The 16,123-nt window shown below is 48.8% G+C and overlaps 1 protein-coding gene across 2 annotated transcripts in view; it reads left to right on the plus strand.

Annotated features, from left to right (window-relative positions):
- GATB (glutamyl-tRNA amidotransferase subunit B) overlaps positions 1 to 14,148 on the plus strand; it is a 102,444-nt gene extending 88,296 nt beyond the window's left edge. For both annotated transcript variants that reach the window (NM_001046343.2, XM_024977334.2), the window contains 3 exons: positions 220 to 298; positions 10,543 to 10,677; positions 11,939 to 14,148. In NM_001046343.2, coding sequence (NP_001039808.2) covers positions 220 to 298; positions 10,543 to 10,677; positions 11,939 to 12,067 — 343 coding nt within the window. In that variant the 3' untranslated portion in view covers positions 12,068 to 14,148. The remainder of the gene's footprint in view (positions 1 to 219; positions 299 to 10,542; positions 10,678 to 11,938) is intronic.
- Positions 14,149 to 16,123: the final 1,975 nt, after the last annotated feature.

The raw sequence follows: 16,123 nt of genomic DNA on the forward strand, positions 1-16,123 counted from the left end.
TAAAATAAAGAAAAACAACACTAGTCACAAAAACGTGTTCTAGCCTGAAATACAAAATAATAAATAACACGGGGCCCAGTTGGCCTGTTACTGTCATTCCTGGGTGGGGAGGTACGTGTTCAAGCCTGCAGAGTCACATGCTTTGATCTTGAATAACCGTGAACGCGTATGCTGACAAAGGGAAGTGATGTGTTTTCTTCTCTCCTTTGGGGGTGCCAGTCCTGTCACGCCCTCCGCCCTGGCTGAGCTGCTGGACCTGCTGGACAGGAAGGCCATCTCTGCGCCCGCAGCCAAGCAGGTAAGTGCACACCTCTTGAGTCCAGCCACCCTGCCGGCCCAGTACCGGTGTTACGGGAGCTCCGCACTGAGTGAATTTCATCGTGGGAGTCTTGTAATAAACGCCTCCAAGTGCTGGGGGGAGGGGTGGCTTTTGTTTCTTCGTTTGTTGCTGTTTTTAGAGGTAATGTCCTCAGCACTCTTTCTGTTGATTTTTGTGTATTATTTTGGCTGTGCTGGGTCTCCAGCTGCAGCGAGCAGGGTGCCTCTTCGTGGCAGAGCCCCGGCTCTGGGCAGTTTCAGTAGTTGGGGCCCGCAGGCTTAGGTGCCCACGGCATGTGGGATCTTTCCACACCAGGGGATGGGCCTGTGTCCCCTGCGTTAGCAGGCGGGCTCTCTCTCGTTCAGTCTCTTTCTTTTGAATTGAGGGATAATTGTTTTACAGTACCGTGTTGGTTTCTGCCATACATCAGCATAGATCAGCCATAGGTATACATATGTCCCCTCCCTCTTGAACCACCCCCCATCCCACCTCTAGGTTGTCTAGAGCACCTCTAGAGCACCGGTTTGGTTTCCTTGCATCGTAGAGCACATTCCCACTGGCTGTTTGTTCTCCGCATGGTGACGTATGTCTTTCAGTGCTCTTCCGTCAGATTACCCGCCCCCTGCTGCCCTCACTGTGTCCACAAGCCTGTTCTGTACGTCTGTGTCTCCTCTGCTGCCTCCAGATAGGTTCATCAGCACCATCTTTCTAGATTTCATATGTATGCCTTAGTATACAGTATTTGTTTTTCTCTTTCTGACTTACTTCACTGTACGTAATGGGCTCTACAGTTATCTACCTTATTAGAACTAACTCACATTCGTTCCTTTTTATAGCTGAGTAACATTCCGTTGTGTATATGTACACACCTTCTTTAATCGATTCATCTGTCAATGCGCATCTAGCATCTGCGATGTTTCCATGTCCTGTCTGTTGTAAACTGTGCTGCAGTGAACATTGGGGTACCTGTGTTTTTTAGAATTGTGGTTTTCTCAGAGTATATACTAATAGTACAGTACGAAAAGGCAAAAAGATAGGACACTGAAAGATGAACTCCCCAGGTCAGTAGGTGCCCAATATGCTACTGGAGATCAGCAGAGAAATAACTCCAGAAAGAATGAAGGGATGGAGCCAAAGCAAAAATAATACCCCGTTGTGGATGTGACTGGTGATAGAAGCAAGGTCCGATGCTGTAAAGAGCAATATTGCATAGGAACCTGGAATGTTAGGTTTATGAATCAAGGCAAATTGGAAGCGGTGAAACAAGAGATGGCAAGGGTGAATGTCGACATTCTAGGTATCAGCAAACTAAAATGGACTGGAATGGCTGAATTTAACTCAGATGACCACTATATCTACTACTGTAGGCAGGAATTCCTTAGAAGAAATGGAGTAGCCATCACAGTCAACAAAGTCTGAAATGCAGTACTTGGATGCAATCTCAAAAACTACGGAATGATCTCTGTTCGTTTCCAAGACAAACCATTCAATATTACAGTAATACAAGTCTATGCCCTGACCAGTAACGCTGAAGAAGCTGAAGTTGAATGGTTCTACGAAGACCTACAAGACCTTTTAGAACAAACACCCCCAAAAATTGTCCTTTTCATGATAGGGGACTGGAATGCAAAAGTAGGAAGTCAAGATACACCTGGAATAACAGGCAAATTTGGCTTTGGAGTACAGAATGAAGCAGGGCAGAGGCTAATAATAGAGTTTTGCCAGGTCATAGCAAACACCCTCTTCCAACAACACAAGAGAAGATTCTGCACATGGACATCACCAGATGGTCAACACTGAAATCAGATTGATTATATTCTTTGCAGCCAAAGATGGAGAAGCTCTATACAGTCAGCAAAAACAAGACCAGGAGCTGACTGTGGCTCAGACCATGAAATCCTTACTGCCAAATTTAGACTTAAATTGAAGAAAGTAGGGAAAACCACTAGACCATTCAGGTATGACCTAAATCAAATCCCTTATGATTATACAGTGAAAGTGAGAACTAGATTTAAGGGACTAGATCTGATAGACAGAGTGCCTGATAAACTATGGATGGAGGTTCGTGACATTGTACAAGAGACAGGGATCAAGACCATCCCCAAGAAAAATAAATGCAAAAAAGCAAAATGGCTGTCTGAGGAGCCCTTACAAATTGCTGAGAAAAGAAGAGAAGCCAAAAGCAAAGGAGAAAAGGAAAGATATAAGCATCTGAATGCAGAGTTCCAAAGAATAGCAAGGAGAGATAAGAAAGCCTTCCTCAGCGATCAATACAACAAAATAGAGGAAAACAATAGAATGGGAAAGACTAGAGATCTTTTCAAGAAAATTAGAGATACCAAGGGAACATTTCATGCATAGATGGGCTCCATAAAGGACAGAAATGGTATGGACCCAACAGAAGCAGAAGATATTAAGAAGAGGTGACAAGAATACACAGAAGAACTGTACAAAAAAGATCTTCACAACCCAGATAATCATGATGGTGTAATCACTGACCTAGAGCCAGACATCCTGGAATGTAAAGTCAAGTGGGCCTTAGGAAGCATCACTACGAACAAAGCTTAGTAGAGGTGATGGAATTCCAAATCCTGAAGATGATGCTGTGAAAGTGCTGCACTCAATATGCCAGCAAATTTGGAAAGCTCAGCAGTGGCCACAGGACTGGAAAAGGTCAGTTTTCATGCCAGTCCCAAAGAAAGTGAAAGTGAAGTCACTTAATCGTGTCCGGCTCTGTGGACAGAGTCCACAGAGCCTACCATGCTCCTCCATCCATGGGATTTTCCAGGCAAGAGTACTGGAGTGGGTTGCCATTTCCTTCTCCAGAGGATCTTCCCAACCCAGGGATCGAACCTGAGTCTCTTGCATTGTAGGCAGACGCTTTACTGTCTGAGCCACCAGGGAAATCCCAAAGAAAGGCAATGCCAAAGAATGTTCAAACTACCATACAATTGCACTCATCTCACAGGCCAGTAAAGTAATGCTCAAAATTCTCCAAGCTAGGCTTCAACAATATATGAACTGTGAACTTCCAGATGTTCAAGCTGGATTTAGAAAAGGCAGAGGAACCAGAGGTCAAATTGCCAACATCTGCTGGATCATGGAAAAAGCAAGAGCAAAAGAATTCAAGAAAAACATTTACTTCTGCTTTATTGACTATGCCAAAGCCTTTGACTGTGTGGATCACAACAAAGTGTGGAAAATTCTTAGAGAGATGGGAATACCAGACCACCTGACCTGCCTCTTGAGAAATCTTTATGCAGGTCAGGAAGCAACAGTTAGAACTGGACATTGAACAACAGACTGGTTCCAAATAGGAAAAGGAGTACATCAAGGCTATATATTGTCACCCTGCTTATTTAACTTATATGCAGAGGACATCATGAGAAACGCTGGACATCACGAGAAATGCTGGGAAGAAGCACAAACTGGAATCAAGATTGCTGGGAGAAATATCAGTAACCTCAGATATGCAGATGACACCACCATTATGGCAGGAAGTGAAGAAGGACTAAAGAGCCTCTTGTGAAGGTGAAAGAGGAGAGTGAAAAAGTTGGCTTAAAGCTCAATATTCAGAAAACAAAGATCCTGGCATCTGGTCCCATCACTTCATGGGAAATAGATGGGGAAACAGTGGAAACAGTGTCAGACTCTATTTTTGGGGGGCTCCAAAATCACTGCAGATGGTGACTGCAACCATGAAATTAAAAGACGCTTACACCTTGGAAGGAAAGTTATGACCAACCTAGACAGCATATTCAAAAGCAGAGACATTACTTTGCCATCAAAGGTCCATTAGTCAAAGCGATGGTTTTTCTAGTTTCCATGTATGGATGTGAGAGTTGGATTATAAAGAAAGCTGAGCGCTGAAGAATTGATGCTTTTGAACTACAGTGTTGGAGAAGACTCTTGAGAGTCCCTTCTGCAAGGAGATCCAACCAGTCCATCCTAGAGGAGATCAGTCCTGGGTGTTCATTGGAAGGATTGATGCTAAAGCTGAAACTCCAATACTTTGGCCACCTGATGCGAAGAACTGACTCATTAGAAAAGACCCTGATGCTGGGAAAGATTAAGGGCAGGAGGAGAAGGGGACCACAGAGGATGAGATGGTTGGATTGCTCACCAACTCAATGGACATGAGTTTGGGTAAATTCCGGGAGTTGGTGTTGGACAGGGAGGCCTGGTGTGGTGCAGTTCATGGGGTTACAAAGAGTCGGACACGACTGAGCGACTGAACTGAACTGAACTGATAATAGTAGTAGGATTGCTGGGTCATATGGTAGTTTTTTTTCTAATTTTTAGAGCAATCTCCATACTGTTCTCCATAGTGACTATATCAGTTCGCATTCCTACCAACAGTTGGCAAGAGGGTTCCCTTTTCTCCACACCCTCTCCAGCATTTATTGTCTGTAGATTTTTCGATGGTGGCCATTCTCACTGTTGTGGGGTGATAGCTTGTTTTAGTTTTGATTTACAGTCTCTAGTAATAAACGATGTTGAGCGTTTTTTCATGTGTTGATTAGCCATCTGTATGTCTTCTTTGGAGAAATGTCTGTTCCAGTCTTCTGCCCATTGTTTGATCGGGTTGTTTGTTTTCTGATATTGAGCTACGTGAGCTGCTCTGTATTTTGGAGGTTAATCCTTTGTCCATTGCTTCATTTGCAGTTATTTTCTCCCATTCTGAAGGTTGTCTTTTCATGTTGTTTATGGATTCCTTTGGGCAGGAGGACTTTTAACCGCCGGACCCCCAGGGAAGTCTCTGAGTGCTATTTTTAGAGAAGTTGCTAAGTGCCGTTTTTATCCTGAGAGGCAGAAACACTTTATGTAGCAAATGAAATAAAGCCTGTCCCATGTACGACACAGGTAACTTGCGTCTCATCTTCGTTAACCAGAGAGAGTAGTTGTCTGGCTTTGCCTGGACTATTTCCCAAACGTGTTCATATGAGCGGTGGGGCCCTGCAGCTCCTGGGGCTTGGACCGTGCGCGTCCCCTGTTCCCCGGCCCTAGTCCCCCCTCTCCCGTCCTCCCACCCGGGACCAGGGCTCACATGGTTAGCCCTGAAAGTCAGTCTTCCTGCGAGAAGGGTGAGGTCAGACACACCACTTCCTACTACATAGATCAAAGTTTACACACATGCCTAATGTGTGAAGACCCATAAAAAAACAGCCTCACTGTCAGAGGAGGCCTTCTGCCTCATCTCCACCCCCGCCGGACAGTCTCAGGTAGGCCCAACGTTCTGGAACTCAGAAACGCTTACAGATAAGCACCCAGAAGGATAAAGAGCACCAAGGCGGCTGCCTGGTCTCAACTCCAGATCTCACAGCTGTCAAGTGCTTCAGCCAGAAACTTAATGTTACTTTAATGGTGCCTTTTGCATCTAATATTTATACGCGTCCTCAGTAGTAGCAGGGTACAAAGTGAGGCTTTGGAAAAGCTGCTGCTTTGGGCTAATTACAAGGCACCATGGAGCATACACCCCTCTCTGTACTGTGAAACCAGCGACAGGAGCTAATAAAGACTGTCTCCCCACCACCAAGTGAGGCTGTCAAGTACAGGAACCGCGACACGTTTAGGGCAGGCTTTTGGTTGCCTGGATGTGGGAGGAATACACATGTTTATGACAGTGCTCGGCAGGAGCAGAAAGAGTAAATGGCCTGAGGGCAGAAAGAAACTGTATATACATTTAAGAGCAGATGAATTGTAGCATTTGAAAGCGAAGAGGAAAAGACCTTCCCCTTCCCACTCCGCCTGTGCCAGTGAGGAAAGCCAGGTGCAGTGACTGTGAGTTTCAGAGGACAGAGCTGGGGACTGCAGGGGCTGCTGACAGCTGGGGTCAGATATAGATAGAGGCAGTTTTGGATTCTGTTGGCTTCCGGTGTGTTTAAAGGAGGTAGGGATGGATCCTGGCTTCTGTGAGGCAACCACAGAATCAAAATAAAAGTCTGATCGGCGAGGCAGTCAGTGTCGCACGAGGGGCTCTCCCTTACACACTTGCCTTGGGGGGGTTGCCTTTACATTGCTCTACTTTACGATTTTTAAAAAATAACCAATTTTTCTGGTGGGAAAAATGGTATTTTTCGTTATAAAGAACTTAGGTAATGCAGAAAAATAGAAAGATTTTCCAGTTCTACCACCTTGAATTAACTACCGTTAGTATTGGGTAGAAGGAAATGGCATCCCACTCCAGTGTGCTTGCCTGGAGAATCCCAGGGACGGGGAGGCCTGGTGGGCTGCCGTCTATGGGGTCGCACAGAGTCGGACACGACTGAAGCGACTTAGCAGCAGCAGCAACAGCAGTATTGGGTGAACGTCGTCCCAGGCAGATTTCCGTGCAGAGAGACCACTGGAAGGATGGGTTATGGGATGTGCAGATAGTGGGTCAAAAAATTCAGACTTTTGACAATGAGAGGCTTCGTGTGCTGTTCCTCAGTCCTGTTTGTTTATTCTTGGTTGTGTTGGGTCTTCCTCGCTGCGTGTGGCTCTCGTTGCGGAGCACAGGGTCAGCTGCCCCACGGCGTGTGGGATCTTCCCTTCCCAGGGATGGAACCCACGGCCCCTGCACCGCAAGCAGATTGCCAACACTGGACCACTCGGGAAGCCCAGCTTTATTTTTGAAGAGGTGTGCAGTTCATTGGTTTTAGTCTAGTCACCAGGATGGACAGCCATCACCACTGTCTAATTTCAGGTTTTCATCACCCCCACACCAACCCTGTGCTCAGTCTGCAGTCTCTGCATTAACCCCTCACTCTAGGCAACTGCGGATCTGCTCTCTGTCTGTCTGGATTTTCCTGTTCTGGACATGTACGGTAAATGGACTCTGACAGTCTATGTATGACCTCTGGTGTCTGGCTTTCACCTAGTATGATGTTTTCCAAACCATCTACGTCGTGTCTGTACTTCATGCCTTTCTTAGGTTTTTGACAAATGTTTATTTTTATTTATTTATCTGGCTGGGCCAAGTCCTAGTTGTGGCATATGGGAACTTTAGTTGTGGCAGGAGGGACTGAATTCCCTGGCCAGGGACTGAACCCAGGCCTCCTCCCTTGGGCGCACAGAGTCTTGGCCACTGGGCCACCGGGAAGGTCCCTCCGCGCCTTTTCATGACTGAAGAGTATTCCATTGTGTGGACAGACCTCGGTGGACGCTTGTTTCCCACTGGGGCTCTTTTGAATAATGCTGCTGTGAACACGCATGTTCAGGATTTGATTGGTACACATCTTCAAATTTCTTGGGGCTATACCTACAGGAATGGAATCTCTGGGTCACGTGGTAATTGTATGTTTAACACCTTGAGGACCCGCCAGACCGTTTTCCGACGGGCCGCCCCGTCGGTCACGGTCCGGTCAGCAGCCCACAGTCCGGTCAGCAGCGTGGGATGATTCCAGTCCTTCCGTGTCCCCACCAGCAGTTGTAACTGACCTTCTCTGACTAGTTATCCTTCCTAGTAGGTGTAAAGCAGTAGCTCAGGGTGGGTTTGATTTGCATTTCCTTTTTGACTAATTACATCAAGTGTCTTTTTGTGTCTTATTTTTATGGTGTACTATAAAATGTGTTATATTTTACAGTGGAAAAATGTGTTACAATTAATTTTTACTGAATTTAACAGAGGAATCCAAGGAGGCCTTAGGTTTTAGAAAGCCTGTGAGGTAGAAAGACTCTGGTTCCACGGGTTATTGGATAACAGAGTTGGATTGGATAACTAGGAGATGGGGAAAAAAAATTGACTCAGGATGACCCCTCAGAATGACAGATAAGCAGAAGGAATCATCCTGCCTTGAGAATATTCTGAACTCCAAAGACTCCCACTTTATGTCGAATTTATTATGAATCCATCTTTTGCTTCCTGGCTCTCCCTTCCATCATCACCCCTTATTTTCATCCCTGACACATTCTACTGCCCCTTCCCCCCAGGTGCCCCAACAGTGCTTCTGAGACTTAACAAACCTCATCTGCTTAGCTCCCTGGGCACAGAAGAGTTAGGAGGGCAACAGAAACTCAAAGGTTATTTATCACCCTGAGCAACTTCTGGTAGCTGCAGACAAAAACGCCTATGCTGTCCTCTCACAGGATCCATTTCTGACAGAACCCCTGTCTCCTCTCCCTGCCAAGGACAGGGCCCACCAAACCCCTACCTGCAGAGCCACAAGCCCGCTGTGGCTGGCAGACCAAGGTCCCGAGCCTCCGGGACTCAGCGGCCCTCAGTGTCGTATAGGCTGCTGGCCAGCCAGGCCCTGAGAGCGAGCACCCCGGATGCCTGCGTGTCTCCGCCGTGCGAGCCTGAAGGAGGTGCACATGGCCCGCTGTCCCCCAGGGGTTGTCTCCTTAGCACGCCTTGTAAGCAGTTTCCACTTGTCTTCTCAGAGGTCTGCTTTTAAACAAATCACCAGAAACCTTTTAATGCAGAAAATATTATGTCGTGCAGTAAAACTTTCAAATGATTTGATGTCTCTTTCTCCCTTTTTGGTGGGTCAGTTCTTTGGATGTTTTCGTGGGCCTGCTTCTCTTGGAGGCCTGGATTGATGTCTGGAAGAAAGACCTTTGATGACGCTTACCTCTGCCCAGAGGGGCACCCTCTCTGTCTTGTCTGTCTCCGCCCCTCCAGAACAGGTCTCCCCCCTGCCCGCACTCTGACCCTGGAAGCCCCAAACAGGCGGGGCAGGCCAGGGGGCTGTGTGCTCTCCTGTCCTTCCCCTGCAGATCCTTTAAAACTAAAGACACAGTCGGGTGGTAGTTAAAAGGATGTGTGCTTGACCTGCAGGAACTGAAGGCTGAGTTTCTGCCCCATGTGTCAGAGCCAGCTCTGGTGGGCAGGGTGTGCTCAGGGTCCCCAGCTTGCATTCCCCACTCTGCTGGTAGGAACCCCTTGTGACATGGGTTTGTCTTGCAGCAGCAGGCCTGGGAGCTGCACACCCGGCCAGAAACAATTGCGCTCCCATAGTGCTTCCCAGGGAGAAGGCAATGGCACCCCACTCCAGTACTCTTGCCTGGAAAATTCCATGGACAGAGGAGCCTGCTTGGCTGCAAGTCCATGGGGTCGAGAAGAGTCGGACACGACTGAGCGACTTCACTTTCACTTTTCACTTTCCTGCATTGGAGAAAGAAATGGCAGCCCACTCCAGTGTTCTTGCCTGGAGAATCCCAGGGACGGGGGAGCCTGGTGGGCTGCCATCTATGGGGTCGCACAGAATCGGACACGACTGAAGTGACTTAGCAGCAGTAGCAGTGCTTCCGGGGTGGAGATCAGACACGGGCAAAAGCTGAGGATTTATGCCACAGCACGAGGCTGGCAACCCCAGAGCCAGGATGACTGCAGCAAGGGGGCCAGGGAGCCCGCAGAGTCCGGCCTGGGCCGCCTTCAGAGACTCCCACCCTGCTGACTGAAGCCAGGAAGGCAGTCTGTGTCTTAAACTGGAAGGAGCAGAGGACTGGATTCTGGAACCCACTGTGTCAGCCCGGGGGGCTGGGGCTGGGCTGCGCTTGACTGATTTGTAAAGTTAATAAGCTGATGCATTCTTAACTCGAGTGGAGAACACTGCGGCCCCCCAGCATTGTTCCTGGAGGCCCGCGAAGGGTGCACTTCCCTGGGTCACTTGGTCCTCACCCCACATCCAGCCCAACACACATGCTCAGGGAGCAGCCAGCCCCTCTGCATTTAAAAGCATCATCCCAGCCTTGTCCTGCGTTTCCTTCTGAATGCTGTATTTTGGCCGTGATCCCTGAACTGCCTCTATCCTGGTTATTTTGGCCCAGGCAGATCCAGCCAATGTTGGGGCCTGTTGGGTCCCTGCTGTATTGAGTGCCAGGCAAAGGCTGAGTCTGGGCAGTCAACTCAGGCCGGCTCTGCACTTTGAGCCACAGTGGCTGCAGCGGCCCGTGACTGCCAGGCATTCAGCTTCCAGGCCCCAGCTGCAGGCAGTATCCATGCCTGCTTCCCGGGAAAGGGTTGCTGCAGAGACGCTTAAAAGAAGGCCTTGCAGGTGATATCTGTTATGAGCCAACACGTCAGCTAATTCATCCAGTGGAACTCGCGTCAGCAGGGACCTGTGAGGAATCACCTCACACTCCCCGCCCTCCCCATTGTGCCCTTGGAGTCCACCAGCGCAGATAAGCCATCCCCATCTCCACCAGCATGGTCTTGGGCTCAGTGTGGAGAGGCCCCAGTGTGTCTGCACATGGCTGGATCTCACTGACCCCTCCTCTCTCCACCCTCCTTCCCCCAACAGGTGTTTGAGGAACTGTGGAGGAATGAAGGCAAGACCCCAGCACAGATCGTTGCAGAAAAGAAGCTTGAACTGCTGCAGGACCCAGAGGCCCTGGAGCAGCTCTGCCGCTCCACGCTGGAGGCACACCCCGACGTGGTAGGCATCCCCGCGGGGAGGGGTCGTCACGCAGGCGCAGTGGCTTCGGGCAGAAGGCCGCCTCTGCTGCTGTCCCCCTGCAGTCCAGCGGAGCTTCCTGACAATGGTTGGCCCGGGTTCATCCGTGATCCCCCAATTAATTTTGTCAGTTTTCAGCTGAAGTCAAGAGATGCAATTAGGTGAACACTGGAAAATTACAGCTTTTCCTAGGAGGAAGATCCACCCCTGCAGTTGAGTCTCATGGCGTCCCAGTGGAAGGGGGACTCAGCCACTGTTGACCTCCCGAGACAGGGGCGCTCTCACAGGGTCCCCGAGCTCTGCTCTGTAAGGAGACCTCTGTATCAGAAAGCAGCAGGTGGGACTGCGTGCACAGGGGCAGACACCTCAGTTCTCTGCCTTGGAGTGGTGGGAGGAAAGACAGAAGGTTTGAAAATCATTTGTAAATTATGGAGAAAGTCCTTCACGGGAACAGAGCTGGAAATCAAGTCATTTTGTGTTGTGAGCAGAAAACAAAATAGAAGAAAACTAAAATGAGACCCATCCCCCCCCACAATCTAATCATTGTGCAGAGATTCTTTTCAGTGGGGGAAAAACTGCTACCATCCCTTTTAGAACGATGCCACCCACTCATCAGCTTGCAGGGACACTAACAGCTCTGTGAAGAGCTCTCGATAAGGAAAATGAGCTTGCACGGGGTTTCGGCAGTCTCCATCTCCCAGCCTCATCTGGAGTGGCTGATAAAGACACTTCTCGTTTCAGACTCAGTCTGCGGCACTGCGTGCAGCTTGCGCAGGCGCCGGTGCTGATCGGGGCAGGAGGTCGGGCGGGCGACCCTGACGCATTGGCTGTTTGACAGGCGCTCAGCGCCCCTGCCTGCCCGCCCAGCACCCCCCACTCGGATGCTTGGGGAGCGTTGCCATCTCCTGGATTTGCCTTCTAGCAAACAAGCTTCTTGGCAGGAAGCTGGGGGAGGAGGGCCCACTGAGCCTGAAGGGTTTGGGGAGAGGGGCGCTCACGATCCGGCACTGGGTGCGCAGCCCTTGGAGCCTTTTAATCAGGAGGCCAGGGAGCAGGTACCTCCTCTGCCAGGAGCCCAGAAGCCGCCTCCAAAGGTCACCCTCTCCCCTTTGTGCTCTTCTCATTTTATATCTAATACAGAAAAAAGAAACTAAATTTGTTTCAGTAAGCCCAAACTTGATTAAGGATTTTTTTTAGGCAAGAGTCTCTATTTTCCCCTCTAAAACAATTTCTGTTTTTAAAGGTAATGGATCTAAAGAGGGGAAACCCCAGAGCTATAAACAAACTGATTGGGTTGGTCCGAAAAGCGACTCTGGGCCGAGCAGATCCAACAGCGATCAAGGAGGTGCTGGAGAGGCAGCTGTCATCCTGATGGGTTCGGGTCCCCCTGCCAAGGCCCGGCCAGAGCCTGTGCAAGCTGATGTCCGGGTCCCTGCCCACCTGCGCCTGGAGATGCCGCCTCCACAGAAGGCTTCATGGACATCACAGGGTTCCAGGAGAGGTGTGGCGACGGTGAGAAACGCAGTGACGCTGAGCGCGCACACTCTCAGATGCTGTACCTCCTAGGACGACATCTCACTCTGCAGGGCCCTCATCCATTTGTAAGCACGTCCTCTGGGCCCAGCATCATTCTAGGCGCTGGGGATGGGCAGTGGTGGAGAGAGACGGTGGTCTGGACGCAGTATTTTGTTTGGGGAGCTCTCATGGTTGGGGAGGAGGGTATGAGCCTTAGTTAATACCATGAAGTAGTGGTATTCTCCCATCCACTGAGTAAAACTGTTGTTGCTCACTCAGTGCTCTGGGATCCCAGAAAGCAGAGATCTGAGCATAAGGGATTTTTTTCCTCCATAAAAAAGACAACATCAGTTTTCAAATAGATTTAATGAATAAAATATACTGAAATATCACATAAAAAATTAACTTATATGTCAAAGATTGTGCAGTTGATTGATAACTCCCCCTCCCCACCCTCAGGCCAAAAAGTTTGATAAGGAGATAAAAAAGCTGTAACATTAAACTGATTTGTTTTGCCTGGGAAGAGTAAGAGGACAAACCAGTAAATGGAAATTGTGACCTTTAGCGGTCTCTGTGGTCCAGTTAAGAGCACCTCCCAGGGTTGCCCTCCACCCCCACTCCCCCCTGCCCCACCGCAATTCCCGGGACAGTATTAGTGTTTCTCTGCTTCCCCGGGGGGCCCCCTGTGTTCCCCTCGTGCCTCTGTTACCTCTGACTCAGTGCGAAAGACCACATTTGCAAGTTCTGATTTTTAAAAGCACATGTCAAGTAAGCTGACATAAGAGGACGAAATCTTTGGCAGCCCTGACTTTACACTGAGTTCTGTCTGTGCTGAGAAGAGGACAAGTGTCTTCATCATGAGCGGTGCTCCCAAGGCAGCGGGGACCCGGAGAAGAGCAGACTGTCCCCCGCCAGTGCCTCAGCTGTTCACACTTCTGGTTGTGGACGCTGGCTCAGGATTTCCCTAACTGGGAGTATTGGGAGGACTGTCCTTCTTCCCAGCCAGAAGAGCAGGGGCAGAAAGGAAACGAGCCATCTGGTTTATTTCAGACAGGCATGAAGAGGTAAGGTTTTACTTTGTAAAAAATGCATGTTGAGAATATGGGACATCACCTGGGAAGCCGTGTGCCCCTTGCACGTCCTGTTAACGGTTCTGAAAACCACTGGGCCTGACAGTAAACTTCTCATCAAGCTGCTTTCGAGACAGAAAGTCAGAGCCAGTCCCCAACCCCTGACCCCCAACCCCTTTGCTCCTGAGACTGGAATCTGGCAGCAGCATGATTTTGTAAGAAACAGTAAGAGTTCAGTTTTGTTTTCCAAACTCCATTTTCACCAAAGATCTGGCTTCTTGGTCATCAGACTTTACAGAAAGCACTAGCCAACCTTTGCAGACCATTTTAAATCAAGGGCTGACTTGAATGGGACTGGAGAGGGGTGGGGACAGTTGAATGAAGACCATTTACCAATAATATCGTGTCATATATAAACTGTATTATGGACTGATCATTTTGGAGAAAAATGCCATTGCTGGGGTGAGGGTGGGGGGCAGAGAGAAGGAAATGGGTAAAAGGGGGTCAGCTGTCTGGCAGCAGCAGAAACAGCCCTTGGTGGTGAACACACTGTAACGTTTAGTGAAGCAGAAACGTGTCATCCACATGAAACATACAGGGTTATAAACCGGTTGCCTCAGTTTAACACTGTGATCTGCTGATTATCGTCTGGCTCTGACAACTGCCCGTTATCTTGAATGCCCACTTCCAAAATCCAAAAAATCAGATTATGTTGTTACAACTGCTAATAGGAAAAAAAAAAACACAGCTGATATCTTACTTGGAGCCTGACTAGAGATTTGAAATATGTCTTTATGTAACGCCCTAAGAAATTCACATGTGGCTCTACTTGTAAAAAGGGCTTCAACGAAATACAGTGTTAAATGCACTTTTGCATGAGTGTGAATTTAGTCTGGTGGTCTGCTTTTCTGGGGGAAATCTCATTAAAATGGATGAGCTGGCGCCACAGGTGAAGCGATCGTGTCTGTCACTGGAATGCACACACCTGTAGGCTGGGAGACTGGCTTCCCGGCGGGCCTGCTCCAGGTGTGTGCTCTGGCTGGTTCAGGCAGGAGGGGAGGGCTTAGCATGCTACCAGGCACAGAGTCCGTTTTTAGTAAAAGTTCACTAGATTTATAAAACTAAATTAATGGACAGGGACTTCCCTGGCAGTCCAGGGGTTAAGACTCCGTGCTTCCACTGCAGGGGGTGTGGGTTTGACCCCTGGTCAGGGAACTAAGATCCCCCACGTCTCACAGCCAGAAGAAAGAAAAAAGATTGCCTTTTGTGGGGGCCCTTTCGTATGAGAGGTGGGTGCCTCCAACCTCTGGGCTTTTAAATTCTCGGACAAGGAAGGAGCTTCTTAACTCTGTCGAGGGTTCTGCATCCAGGTAAACTTCTGTTCCTATCTTTTAAGATGTAGGCAACCCTGGGGGGAAAAAAGTTGCAACCCACTCCAGTATTCTTGCCTGGAGAATCCCAGGGACAGAGGAGCCTAGTGGGCTGCCGTCTATGGGGTCGCAGAGTCGGACACGACTGAAGCGACTTAGCAGTAGCAGCAGCAAGGATATTTTAGCTGAGCTCCCCCCCTCCTTTTTTATAATTAGTGAGAACCTGGAAGAAGACGATGAATTTTTTTTCAGGTAAACCACCCTCCTAAAGCTTTGAGTTGGCTTGTTTAGTACATAGCATATGACCAGGACCCACAACCTAAATTGTATTTTTCATGTCTGTTGAGTTCAGCAGCATCATTTCAAGGATCCTACATAGTGGCTATTTGGGGGAAAAAAGAACACTAAATCTAACGGAAAGACCATCGTTTTCCACCCCCAAAAGAAGCACGTAGATCGCTGCCATGTCTCTCCAGCAGGTTTTAGACAAATGCATTCACAGAGTATTTGTGAGCAGAGCTGATGATCCCTGGTGGTCAGATGGAAAGCATCTGATTGAAATCTTCTCTCTGCCTCCCTTAGTCAAGCATCTTAGCCACGATCATTTAAATAGCATCATCAACCCCAAATTCCCTCTTTTAAAATCTCTCTGCAGGGCAGAATGGGGCCTTGTTACAGGTGGGCCTTTTCTAGACGTGTCCCAGTAAAAGTCAGCTGCCACCCCAAGCAGCACAGACTTCTGCAGCCTCAGCCCCATGAAATGCGTGATCTGGCCCAAGAGCTGCCGTCTCCCTTGTCAGGTTGTGAAAGGACACAGTAAAGCCCAGGTCCCCCCAGATGCCTGAGGGCTGTGTGCACGCTGCTGGCAGCCTTGTTCCTCGTGGGGGACATGGGGGCAGGGAGGGGCAGGCTCAGCTAAAACCGGTCCCATCTCAGGACTGCAAGTGCAAAGCCAAAGAACTTTGTCCCCGCAAAGCCTCAAGGAAAATTTTTTACCAGAGCCCTGTTTATCCTGTTAATGAGCTGCCAGGATGATCTGTTCTCCAGCACAAGGAATGGCCTAATTAAAAGCCTGAATATAGAGAGGATTTACTGAGGCAAAGTTATCCTGAAACAATTCTTAGTCTTTTGAGAGCTTTTTCTAAAGCATTTAGGTTTATGATGGTCACTCAAAGTGGGGGTGGGGGGGGTGGGGAATCAGCTCCATTTTCTTAAAATGTTTCCTCCGTGATGTGATTTAAGAGTAGAGTATAAACTTGTTTGATAGTGTTCTATCTTAGGCTGTTTTAGATGGAGAATTAGCGTTGTGTGATTTACAGACTGATGGCTGAAGCAAGAAGGGGTCGAGAATATCTTCAACGACCGGAAGCTTGGGCTACAGAGGCCTGCTATTCAGGAAGAGCTAATACCACTAAGCTGGCTGGGGTGTGGGGCGAGCCAGATTACACCCAGCTGGCCAGTGACTTCAGGCAG

The sequence above is a fragment of the Bos taurus genome, chromosome 17 (assembly GCF_002263795.3).
Source record: "Bos taurus isolate L1 Dominette 01449 registration number 42190680 breed Hereford chromosome 17, ARS-UCD2.0, whole genome shotgun sequence".
Taxonomy (NCBI): domain Eukaryota; kingdom Metazoa; phylum Chordata; class Mammalia; order Artiodactyla; family Bovidae; genus Bos; species Bos taurus.